The sequence below is a fragment of the Schistocerca piceifrons genome, chromosome 3, assembly GCF_021461385.2.
Source record: "Schistocerca piceifrons isolate TAMUIC-IGC-003096 chromosome 3, iqSchPice1.1, whole genome shotgun sequence".
NCBI lineage: Eukaryota > Metazoa > Arthropoda > Insecta > Orthoptera > Acrididae > Schistocerca > Schistocerca piceifrons.
Window position 1 is genome coordinate 270,594,806 of NC_060140.1, and position 12,874 is coordinate 270,607,679.

At 44.6% G+C, this 12,874-nt stretch overlaps 1 protein-coding gene across 1 annotated transcript in view; it reads right to left on the reverse strand.

Annotated features, from left to right (window-relative positions):
* Window positions 1–646: 646 nt before the first annotated feature.
* The window catches only part of LOC124788583 (histone transcription regulator 3 homolog), a 50,237-nt gene continuing 38,009 nt past the window's right edge, over window positions 647–12,874 (reverse strand). Inside the window, exon 3 of the mRNA XM_047255856.1 lies at window positions 647–1,283. Within this exon, the coding sequence (XP_047111812.1) occupies window positions 647–1,283 (637 nt within the window). The remainder of the gene's footprint in view (window positions 1,284–12,874) is intronic.

The following is a 12,874-nucleotide window of genomic DNA, read 5'->3' on the forward strand; positions in this document are numbered from 1 at the left end:
AGTGCTATAAACTTTATTGTGGGTGCAAGGTTGGCGACCGACGCCCCCCCGCCCAGCAGGCCCCCGGCTCCCCGCGCCATATGCTGCTTGACATGTGTTATACTTCTGACAGGCTAGTTAAAACGATCAAGTCACATTTCCTTTGGTGTCCCCATGAATTGTAGGGAAGCAATAGATCACACACTAAACATATTTCTGTATGAGAAAAATAGTTGTAATCACCTATAAAGCAATGAAAATTGTGCAGTATCCTAATTTACGAGCTGTTTTATGACGAACATGTTGCAGTAAAGAAAACTAGAAAGAAGATCTTATTATGTATGTTTATTCACTATCACATGGCAACTGAGAAAGACACAGAAAATCTGAAATTAGATCTGGATTCAGGGATGAATTATCTTCCAGAAACAGTGTTCTTTTTATTTTTATGACTCAAATTTTTTTCTATGTTAGCCAGTGATTGATTAGTGACCAAGAAGCCTGATGTTGTTCGGGTATTTATTTATTCCATTTTGTATCAGTCTATTTCCTCCAGTCTCCTCCACCTGTGCACCTCCGCGTCCCCACCTCTATCAGTCCTTTTCCCCTCTCTTATCTATATCCTCCTTCCCCTCCGTCGTTCATCCCCTCCTCACCCCTCTCCTGTTCATGTCTTCTTGCCCTCTCTCTCTTTCTCCCCCTCTTTCTCCCCCTCTTTCTCCCCCTCTTTCTCCCCCTCTTTCTCCCCCTCTTTCTCCCCCTCTTTCTCCCCCTCTTTCTCCCCCTCTTTCTCCCCCTCTTTCTCCCCCTCTTTCTCCCCCTCTTTCTCCCCCTCTTTCTCCCCCTCTTTCTCCCCCTCTTTCTCCCCCTCTTTCTCCCCCTCTTTCTCCCCCTCTTTCTCCCCCTCTTTCTCCCCCTCTTTCTCCCCCTCTTTCTCCCCCTCTTTCTCCCCCTCTTTCTCCCCCTCTTTCTCCCCCTCTTTCTCCCCCTCTTTCTCCCCCTCTTTCTCCCCCTCTTTCTCCCCCTCTTTCTCCCCCTCTTTCTCCCCCTCTTTCTCCCCCTCTTTCTCCCCCTCTTTCTCCCCCTCTTTCTCCCCCTCTTTCTCCCCCTCTTTCTCCCCCTCTTTCTCCCCCTCTTTCTCCCCCTCTTTCTCCCCCTCTTTCTCCCCCTCTTTCTCCCCCTCTTTCTCCCCCTCTTTCTCCCCCTCTTTCTCCCCCTCTTTCTCCCCCTCTTTCTCCCCCTCTTTCTCCCCCTCTTTCTCCCCCTCTTCCTCCCCCTCTCTCTTTCCAATGCCTCCTCCCCCTCTATCTGGCAATTTACTCTATCTCCTCACCCCCACCCCCACACTCAGTCCGCCTCCTTCGCCCCCCCCCCCCCCACTTTCTGTCCAGCACCCCATTCCCTGTTTGATGCAATGAACAGCACAAATAAGAGACCAACTGCACTTCATGCTTTTAAAAGTATTTTATGTCAACTAAATACAGGAAATAAATGCCAATAGTCCGTTTTCGAACATTTTTTGGTCACCCCTTCTCATCCACACTGAGACATCTAGTGGTAGAGGGGAACCTTACTCCCACAATACTTTACAGAAATAATAAATTATGTACCTAACAAATGTTGAAATTGCTCCAGATGTTCCTGAACTATGTTTCAATATCAGCCCTTTATCATTCCCACCCCTACGGGATTTAGGTGCTTCTTAACCCCACACTGATTCTTTCCAGACACTAAGAAACCGGCAACAATTCTCTAACAAATCGAACTCTCCTGTACAAAACAGCTTCAAAATCTGATTACCTTAAAAATGTGTTAAATATCTGCCGTTAAGCATATAAGCGAGAAAAAGTATAGGAAAGATTTTAAATTACTTTTCAGGTTTGTTGGAAGTCGCCAAGTATCCTCATTCTGAAACAGCTGATGAGTATATTCTGTGTAATTTGAACTCCATAAAAGAAATTCCTGCATCTCCATTTTCTAATATAACATTTTTTCACGCATCTCCTTGTTTATGACGTCATATCTCCTTAGCTGTGTTTCCTACAATCATACAATTTCGCAGTCACATTTGGCGTTATATGTGAATATTGTCTGCAACATACACTATGTGATCAAAAGTATCTGGACACTTCGCTGAAAATGACATACAAGTTCGTGACGCCCTCCATCGGTAATGATGGAATTCAATATGGTGTTGGCCCACCCTTAGCCTTGATGACAGCTTCCACTCTCTCAGGCATACGTTCAATCAGGTGCTGGATGGTTTCTTAGGGAATGGGCAATGGCAGCTCATATTTCACGGAGCGCTGAAGTGAGGAGTGGTATCGATGTAGGTCGGTGAGGCCTGACAGGAAGTCGGCATACCAAAACATCCCAAAGGTGTTCTACAGGATTCAAGTCAGGACTCTTGTGCAGGCCAATCCATTACAGGGTTGTTATTGTCGTGTAATCATTCCGCCACAGGCCGTTCATTATGAGCAAGTGCTCGATTGTGTTGAGAGATGCAGTCGTCATCCCCGAATTGCTCTTCAACAGTGGGCAACAAGAAGGCGCTTAAAACATCAATGTAGGCCTGCGCTGTGATAGCGCCACGCAAAACGAGTGCAAGCCCCCCCCCCCCACTCCCATAAAAAACACGACCACACTATAACACTACCACGTTCAAATTTCACTGTTGGCACTACACACGCTGACAGATGTCATTCACCGGGCATTCGCCATACCCACGCCCTGCCATCGGATCGCCACATTGTGTACCATGATTAGTCACTCCACAAAACGATTTTCCACTTCAATGCTCCTTACACCAAGCGAGGAGTCGTTTGGCATTTACCGGCGTGAAGTGTGGCTTATGAGCAGCCGCTCGACCTTGAAATCCGTTTTATCATCTCCCACCTAACTGTCATAGTACTTGCAGTGGATCCTGATGCAGTTTGGAATTCCTGTGTGATGGTCTGGATAGATGTCTGCCTATTTCAGATTACGACCCTCTTCAACTGTCGGCGGTCTCTGTCAGTCAAAAGACGAGATCGGCCTGTACGCTTTTGTGCTGTAGTGTCCTTTCACGTTTGCACTTCACTATCACATCGGAAACAGTGGACCTATGGATTTTTAGGAGTGTGGAAAACTCCTGCGTACAGACGTACGACACAAGTGATATACAATCACCTGACCACGTTCTAAGTCCGTGAGTTCCACGGAACGCCTATTCTGCTCTTTCACGATGTCTAATGAATACTGAATTGCTGATATGGAGTACCGGGCAGTAGGTGGCAGCACAACGCACCTTACATGAAAAATTAATGTTTTTGGGGGTGTCCAGATACTTTTGATCACATAGTGTATGTTGCGAACAGAATTAGTAGCAAAGAAATAATAGTTAACATGTCATGCATGACTCGGCAATTTTTCTTGCATCTCAATATTTATGGCGTCATATTTTCTCAACTATGTGCCGTATAATGTTATAATTTTACAGGTACATACAATGTATACGTCGAGACTCTCTGTAAAATACGCAGCGTACATAGTTAGTAACAAAGAAGCAATAAATTAAAACTCATGGTTGATTTAATGCAACAATTTTACTACACGAACAGCGAAAATGTAGTAAGCAACAAACTTTTCTCACTTTCATAATTTTATGATGGGTATCAGCGATAAAAATTTCGTAAAGATGTGAATTTATTTGTAAAGTTTGTTGCAAGTCGCTAAATGCTCTCGTTCCCGAATACTGGATGAATTGTGAATATTGGCGCACAGTGAGTTCCGCTCCTTTTTCATCCCCACCCCCTCCCCTTTTACAGGTAGGTGGTTCTTTCCCCCATAGTGATTCTTTCCTAACAGCATGTGATATGTGTTCCGAGTTTGGATGAAATCGAATAGGTTGTTTCGGAGGAGATGTTGAATATACGTTCATCCATTGGTATAAGATGTAGAGAAGAGCAATCTGTTTTATCCCTTTTGTAATCCCAACCATGAATAAGCTCTGCAATGCATGGATGTGCAGGTAGCTGGATGTGCACATGCACTACAGGCGATCAGTGCAGTTTTCTTTTTACTTCTTTGCAGAGTCCTGGGAACTTCCCTTTGAAGCTTATTTGAACGTGCCTTGTTGCCTGTTGTACCCGAGGGCATCGGACGTACCGCCTTTTTTGTTTTATCATTTGCAATTGGTCAACCAAGCCTACGCACGAAGTGGAAATTTTCCACCGAGCTCTGTTCAAAATTTTGCCCGGTGAACTGGTGTAGTTTTCGAACAAGGACCTCCCGCCTTTTTTAGCGTCCTCCCAAATGGGAAAACGCCCAGCGAGTCGCTGGCCGTTTTTGCAATTGGTCCCCCGCCCGCTCTCCACTCTGTAAAGATGCGGCAAGACAACGGCTGTTACCGAGGGAATCTAGAGGGCCTCGAGGAGAAAACACTGTTCGTGGAGTGGTGAGTGGGTCGTGCTTTCCGGAGCATGCTTAATACACACTGACGGAAAAAAAATAATAGCAGCATCAAGGAGTTGGGCGATACAAACGAAGGTTGGTAGGCGTGTTTCTCCATATGAATGGCGCTTGTAACGCAACTGTCGGGATGCAGATCAGGTTTGATTTAAATACACGCTGTAACGATCGCGAGTGTTAATTACTTTTGAGATGGGACGTAGGAAGTTTGTAAGCGTACTGTGATATCTTTGTGGGCAGCCGCGTCTGTAGAGTCGAGCGCGGGACACGCAACTGTTATGTTGTGTAGTGTGTAGCTCTGCACGAGAGAAGAATTGTTAGTGTGGAAGTTGAAACGTTGCTACAAGGGCTATTACAGTAAAGTGAGAAAATAAGTAAATGATTCAGAGGAAAGTGCGTCAAGATGTAATTTAAAAATGAACAGTGCTGCTGATAACGTATTTGTGCATCCTCTCGTTGCGTGTCATACCGTACTGTACCAATCATCTGCGCCGTGCTCGGTCTCCCAGAATGAACTGATGTGAATAAGTAGGAATTAGTTACCATAAAAGAGTGCAGTCAAGTGCCAGTGTCTTGTAGCGAGCGTGAGGACGTGCGTTCGATCATCGCGTTTCCGCATTATCAACAATCAGCCGCGCCACGACCGTTGCGCGCACGCTCGTACATGGGAGAACTGAGAACTGGATAATTAACTCTATAATCAGTGTTATATCATTACTAGTGTCAAGGAGGACTGGTACCAAAAGAAATCTGTGTATGCGTGACGAACTTAAGAACTTTGTGCGATCATTCAGCTTCCGCATCATCAACAATCACCCGCGTCGTCTCGGTTAGGCGTACGCTCGTCTGAGTGATTTTGTGGACTGGTAATCATCCATTAATTAGGATAAACACTTCTGAATTAGAGTGTAAACAGTGCAACCTGCGATTTTCTTTAACCGTCTCAAAATACAGGGTGATTCAAAAAGAATACCACAACTTTAGGAATTTAAAACTCTGCAACGACAAAAGGCAGAGCTAAGCACTATCTGTCGGTGAATTAAGGGAGCTATAAAGTTTCATTTAGTTGTACATTTGTTCGCCATTTCAGCCAATAAAGTTTTTGGTCCCTTTTTCTTCGAAGGTGCTACTGTAACTGACTACAGTATCTGGAGATGTTAGAGAATTGGCTGTTCCCTCAGCTCGAACAAGAAGCTCAACAATTCGTATTTCAGCAGGATGGAGCGCCACCACATTGGCACTTATCTGTCCGTAACTACCTGAACGTCAACTACCCGAGGCGATGGATCGGCCGCCAGGCAGCCCGTGACAGAGCACTTCATCACTGGCCTCCAAGAAGCCCTGATCTTACCCCCTGCGATTTTTTCTTATGGGGGTATGTTAAGGATATGGTGTTTCGGCCACCTCTCCCAGCCACCATTGATGATTTGAAACGAGAAATAACAGCAGCTATCCAAACTGTTACGCCTGATATGCTACAGAGAGTGTGGAACAAGTTGGAGTATCGGGTTGATATTGCTCGTGTGTCTGGAGGGGGCCATATTGAACATCTCTGAACTTGTTCTTGAGTGAAAAAAAACCTTTTTAAATACTCTTTGTAATGATGTATAACAGAAGGTTATATTATGTTTCTTTCATTAAATACACATTTTTAAAGTTGTGGTATTCTTTTTGTATCACCCTGTATAGTTGTTCATAGCAGACGTCGAACAGTGTTGTGTCTTAACGTTGAGTGGCTCCCCTAAACCCGCTTGCATATTTCGATAGATAATTTCAGGCAAGCCAACAGCAGTGTGGAGCGGAACAATACGACCACAGCGGGATTATCAGGTAAGTGGTGTGGACAGGGCGCACGGTCAAGAAACGGAGAAAACAGTTCTAGAATTCCCCCCACCCATTAGTACTCCCGGGCGTGTTACAAGTTGATGTTAGTCAAGAATGCTTTTAAGGAGACGAAGACGCCATTATCAACACCTCGCTGAGTTTATAACAGGTCGTTTAATAGGGCTGCGATAAGATGGATGTTCCTTCTGCAATACTGTAGAAAGACTTGGCATGAATGTAGCCACGGTACGTAATTGCTGGCTATGGTGATGACGAGAAAGTATGGTCACAAGAAGACCGTGCTCCGATCAGCCACGTGTCACTTCCGAGAGGGATGACCATCGTGTGTAGGGGGGGCCCTGAAGCATCCTACTGCATGTGCAGTTGCGATTTAAGCTGCAGTTGGCACAACTGTGACACAACGAACTATTACATACCGGTTACTTCAAGGACAGCTCCGATCTAGATGGCCTATAGCGTGTATTCCACTGACCCAAAACCACATCTGTTTTCACTTTCAGTGGTGTCGAGCGAGACCTCTTTCCTGGTATGTTGTGTTTCATGATGAAAGCTGGTTCTTCCTCGATGCCACTGGTGGTGTGTGTTGGCTAGAAGGAGGCCAAGTGAGCGCCTTCAACCAGCCTGACAGCGGGTGAGATACATTGGATGTACACCTGAAGTTCTGGCCTGGAGTGCGATTTCATATGACAGCAGGAGAACTCTCGTGGTTGTCGCATGCTCCCTGACAGCAAATTTGTCCGTCAGTCTGGTGATCCGAAATGTTGCGCTGCCATTCATGAACAGCATTCCAGGACGTGTTTTCCAACGGGATAACGTGCGTCCACATACCGCTGTTGTAACCCAACATGCTCTGCAGAGTGGCGACATGTTGTGTTGGCCTGCTCAATCACCAAATCCGTCTCCAATTCAGCACACATGGGAGATTATCGGTCGATAACTCCGGCGTCATCTACCAACAGCATTAACCATATCTACAGAGTCTGCCAGAAAAATGTATACACTCTTTGTTAAGCTCTATCGAGATATCGATACTGTCGTTCGATTTGAATTACGAGTGTGTTGTAGTATGGTCTTTGGCTCAACAGATGTTAGATTTTAGTACTTTCATGTCGGTATTGAGAAAACAAAATGGCTGGAGCACAATTGACATTCGAGCAACGAAAATGTAATGTGAAGTGGTTTTTCAAATTTGATAATGCCTTTGAAGTGCAACGTCATTGGAGGCTGGTGTTTGAAACATAACCGCCAACCCGTCTAACAATTAAACGCATCATTGACAAGTTTGAGTTGCATGGAACGATTTGTGATTTTGACAAAGGAAAGTTTAAAGTTTACATTCCACGATTACTGCACGCGATTAACGATGACGATCCTGATCGCTGAATGCAATTTTGAGAGTAGTATCAGCAAATGGTAAGTGATGAAGAAAAATTTGCGACGAGGGTAGTGTGGATTGATGACCCACGATTTAAACTTAATGGAACCGTAAGTCGGCATAACAGTGTGTACTGGGCACCGGAAAATCCGCATGTTTATGTGGATAAAGCGGTCAATCTACCAGGGGTTCATGTGTGATGTGGACTATCATCTAGGGGCTTAGTAGCACCCTTTTTCTTTGATGCTACTGTCACTATGGAAGTAACCTGGAAATGCCTGTTTTTACAGGTATTCGTGCGATTTATGGAGCTGATGAACCAACAGGACAGGACGCCATGACACTACCACCTAGCCATACGATGTTTCCTGAATGACAATTTTCCGGGGCAATGGATTGGACGAAGAGGGCCCATTGATTTCCCTCCACGGTCGCCAGATCTAACACATATGGAGTTTTATACTCGTGGGGAACTGTGAAAGATTACGTCTATCGACGTAAGTCACGCACGCTGGAGAAATTCGTCAAGAGATTACAGCGACACGTGCAGCGATCTCCACTGGAACACTGTCATAGTTGCGGCGATCGCTGGTCATTCTGTTATGTGTATAGCTGCCAACGGTGAACATTTTGCACATTTAAAGTAACCATGTGCTGAAGGTTGTACAAGATATGTGATCAATTATTAAATGTAAAATAAACACATATACTAAGTAATACTTTTCGTTCCTTAAAGTGTGTATACATTTTTCTGGCGGACTCTGTATATTGACCGACCAAGTGCCCCCTGTATACTGACCGATCAAGTGCAACAGAAAGGGAACACCATTCCACAGACTGTCATCCGACAACTGTACAACATAATGCACGCACATTTGCATTCTTTCATTCAACATTGTGGTGATTACGCCAGTTATCAATCGACCAGCATTTCAGATTTGCAGTGGTTTATCTCACGCTTACAATAAGTTGTGATCTTGCAGTGTTAACCACTTGCATATGTTACCTAAACGAATGTATTCCAGAAATTTCATTACAGTGTTTATTTTTTGGTGTTGCAATTGGTCTTCGTCAGTGTACGTTTCAATTCTGGTCGGCTTCAATCAGACATTTAGCTTTTCGACTTACGTTATCGTCGTTTGTACTTCCAGTTATCAACAAAGTGAATTAATGCTGCTGCTGATGATGATGTTTCGGTTATGGGATGCTCAACTGCGCGGTTATCAGCGCCCTGAATTAATGCTGTTTCGTGTAGTGTGAAGGGAAGATTTCCTTAGATTCGTGGTTTCTTTTTTGCGAACGGTGAGTACGATCTCTGCATCAAATTATCGTCCTAATAAGCAATAAATGCTTTTCTTGCTGAGTGGAACGAACACCTGGATATAAATACAGATTTGCGTGTGCCGAATTTTAGAAGTCTATTGTTGATGAGTTGACTTTGAAGTTGGCGTCCACCCACAATAGGACCACAAAATTGTATCCTTTCTCAATTTACTGATTAGAATGAATACTCACAATCCAGCGATGATTTCGATACATTAGAATTTATTGGAATTATTAGACCTTTAGCAAGTATGGTGGACGTGGCTTCTGATTTTCTTTGAGGTCTATGTGCATGCTGGTACGCAAATCATGTGCAACTTCCTCCTGTAATTTTTGTCTCGTACGAGTGTTGCGGTCTTCAGATCTTATTGCGTTACGATGAGTATCCATACCCCATCATCTCCGAACAAAGATCCCTTGCTAGTATTAAATATGTGGTAACTAACACTATTAAATCTCCGCTCCATTACGCGCTGCCGAGAAACTCATTGTTGGCTGCACTTCTCTAGGCGCGTCCCGCTGCTAGTGTCGCAGGCCGCCATCACGCGCGCTTCAATCCGCAGCAATTGGCCACCCAGAAAACACAGCGACTGGCCGCCCAGAATATGCAGCGAACACAGCCGCCGGCTCCATTAACTGTGGAGCTTTATTTGACGCCGACGTCTACCAGCCAGTTCTCCTTATGCTATGTTCTACTCCACAACTCGGAAATGCTACGCTACAGTGGACTTTTCTTCTCTTGGATTGGTGTACCTGCTGCACGGTGCTGACTTGGCTGCGCTCTGGACTTAGAATGTGGCTGCCATACTGGAACTTGGATTTCAACGTTCATTAGGTTAAAAAAATGGCTCTGTGCGCTATGGGACTTAACTTCTGAGGTAATCAGTGCCCTAGAACTTAGAACTACTTAAACCTAACTAACCTAAGGACATCACACACATCCATGCCCGAGGCAGAATTCGAACCTGCGACCGTAGCGGTCGCGCGGTTCCAGACTGTAGCGCCTAGAACCGCTCGGCCACTCTGGTCGGCCAACGTTCGTTAGGCTTAGTATGTCAACAGACTTTTGATTTCTGCCAGAATTCCACATTCCACTTGCACTTCCTGGACGTTGGTGCAACCACCATCTGGCCGGCCGGTGTGGCCGTGCGGTTCTAGGCGCTTCAGTCTGGAACCGCGTGACCGCTACGGTCGCAGGTTCGAATCCTGCCTCGGGCACGGATGTGTGTGATGTCCTTAGATTAGTTAGGTTTAAGAAGATCTAAGTTCTAGGGGACTCTTGACCACAGATGTTAAGTCCCATAGTGCTCAGAGCCATACAACCACCATCTATTTATATTATTTTTTTAAAGTGTTCTCCTACCAATTGGAGCTTGGTGACAGAATTATTTATATCACTGTTGTGTTAATAAACTACAGAGCTGTGGTATTTTTATTGTATTCTTGCTGGTTATAGAAAAATATAAAGAATATTTAAGGCTTATTCCCTCCTCTCTTAAGGAACCATATTGATAAGACTTTTTTTTGCATGCGGTGTGTGAGACGAGAGAGTGGTGGTAAGTTCCTATGGGACTAAACTGCTGAGGTCATCGGTCCCTAGGCTTACACACTACTTAATCAGAGCTCGAACAGAAAGGTTTAGGTGTTCGTTTTTCCCGCGCGCTGTCCGGGAGTGGAATCTACATCCACATCTACATCTACATCTACATGATTACTCTGCAATTCACATTTAAGTGCTTGGCAGAGGGTTCATCTGATTTCTCTTATTTTATTTTGATGATCATTCCTACCTATGTAGTTGGGCTCAACAAAATATTTTCGCATTCGGAAGAGAAAGTTGGCGACTGAAATTTCGTAAATAGATCTCGCCGCGACGAAAAACGTCTTTGCTTTAATGACTTCCATCCCAACTCGCGTATCCTATCTGCCACACTCTCTCCCCTATTACGTGATAATACAAAACGAGCTGTCCTTTTTTGCACCATTTCGATGTCCTCTGTCAATCGCACCTGGTAAGGATCCCACACCGCGCAGCAATATTCTAACAGAGGACGAACGAGTGTAGTGTAAGCTGTCTCTTTAGTGGACTTGTTGCATCTTCTAAGTGTCCTGCCAATGAAACGCAACCTTTGGCTCGCCTTCCCCACAATATTATCTATGTGGTCTTTCCAACTGAAGTTGTTTCTAATTTTTACACCCAGGTACTTAGTTAAATTGACAGCCTTGAGAATTGTGCTATTTATCGAGTAATCGGATTCCAACGGATTTCTTTTGGAACTCGTGTGGATCACCTCACACTTTTTGTTATTTAGCGTCAACTGCCACCTGCCACACCATACAGCAATCTTTTCTAAATTGCTTTGCAACTGATACTGGTCTTCGGATGACCTTACTAGAAGGTAAATTACAGCATCATCTGCGAACAACCTAAGAGAACTGCTCAGATTGTCACCCAGGTCATTTATATAGATCAGGAACAGCAGAGGTCCCAGGACGCTTCCCTGGGGAACACCTGATATCACTTCAGTTTTACTCGATGATTTGCCGTCTATTACTACGAACTGCTACCTTCCTGACCGGAAATCACGAATCCAGTCGCGCAACTGAGACGATACCCCATAGGCCCGCAGCTTGATTAGAAGTCGCTTGTGAGGAACGGTGTCAAAAGCTTTCCGGAAATCTAGAAATACGGAATCAACTTGAGATCCCCTGTCGATAGCGGCCATTACTTCGTGCGAATAAAGAGCTAGCTGCGTTGCACAAGAACGATGTTTTCTGAAACCATGCTGATTACGTATCAATAGATCGTTCCCTTCGAGGTGATTCATAATGTTTGAATACAGTATATGCTCCAAAACCCTACTGCAAACCGACGTCAATGATTAGGTCTGTAGTTCGATGGATTACTCCTACTACCCTTCGTAAACACTGGTGCGACCTGCGCAATTTTCCAATCTGTAGGTACAGATCTATCGGTGAGCGAGCGGTTGTATATGATTGCTAAGTAGGGAGCTATTGTATCAGCGTAATCTGAAAAGAACCTAATCGGTATACAATCTGGACCTGGCGACTTGCCAGTATCAAGCGATTTGAGTTGCTTCGCAACCCCTAAGGTATCTACTTTTAAGAAACTCATACTAGCAGCTGTTCGTGTTTCAAATTCTGGAATATTCCATTCGTCTTCCCTGGTGAAGGAATTTCGGAAAACTGCGTTCAATAACTCCGCTTTAGCGGCACAGTCGTCGGTAACAGTACCATCGGCACTGCGGAGCGAAGGTATTGACTGCGTCTTGCCGCTAGTGTACTTTACATACGACCAGAATTTCTTCGGATTTTCTACCAAATTTCGAGACAATGTTTCGTTGTGGAACCTATTAAAGGCATCTCGCATTGAAGCCCGTGCCAAATTTCGCGCGTCTATAATTTTTAGCCAATCTTCGGGATTTCGCGTTCTTCTGAACTTCTCATACTTTTTCCGTTGCCTCTGCAACAGCTTTCGGACCTGTTTCGTGTACCATGGGGGATCAGTTCCATCTCTTACCAATTTATGAGGTATGAGTCTCTCAATTGCTGTTGCTGCTATATGTTTGAATTTGAGCCACATCTCGTCTACATTTGCATAGTCAGTTCGGAAGGAATGGAGATTGTCTCTTAGGAAGGCTTCTAGTGACACTTTATCCGCTTTTTTAAATAAAATTATTTTGCGTTTCTGGTGGATTTGGAAGAAACGGTATTGAGCCTGGCTATAACGACCTTGTGATCACTAATCCCTGTTTCAGTCAAGATGCTCTCTATTAGCTTTGGATTGTTTGTGGCTAAGAGGTCAAGTGTGTTTTCGCAACCATTTACAATTCGCATGGGTTCGTGGACTAACTGCTCGAAATAATTTTCGGAGAAAGCATT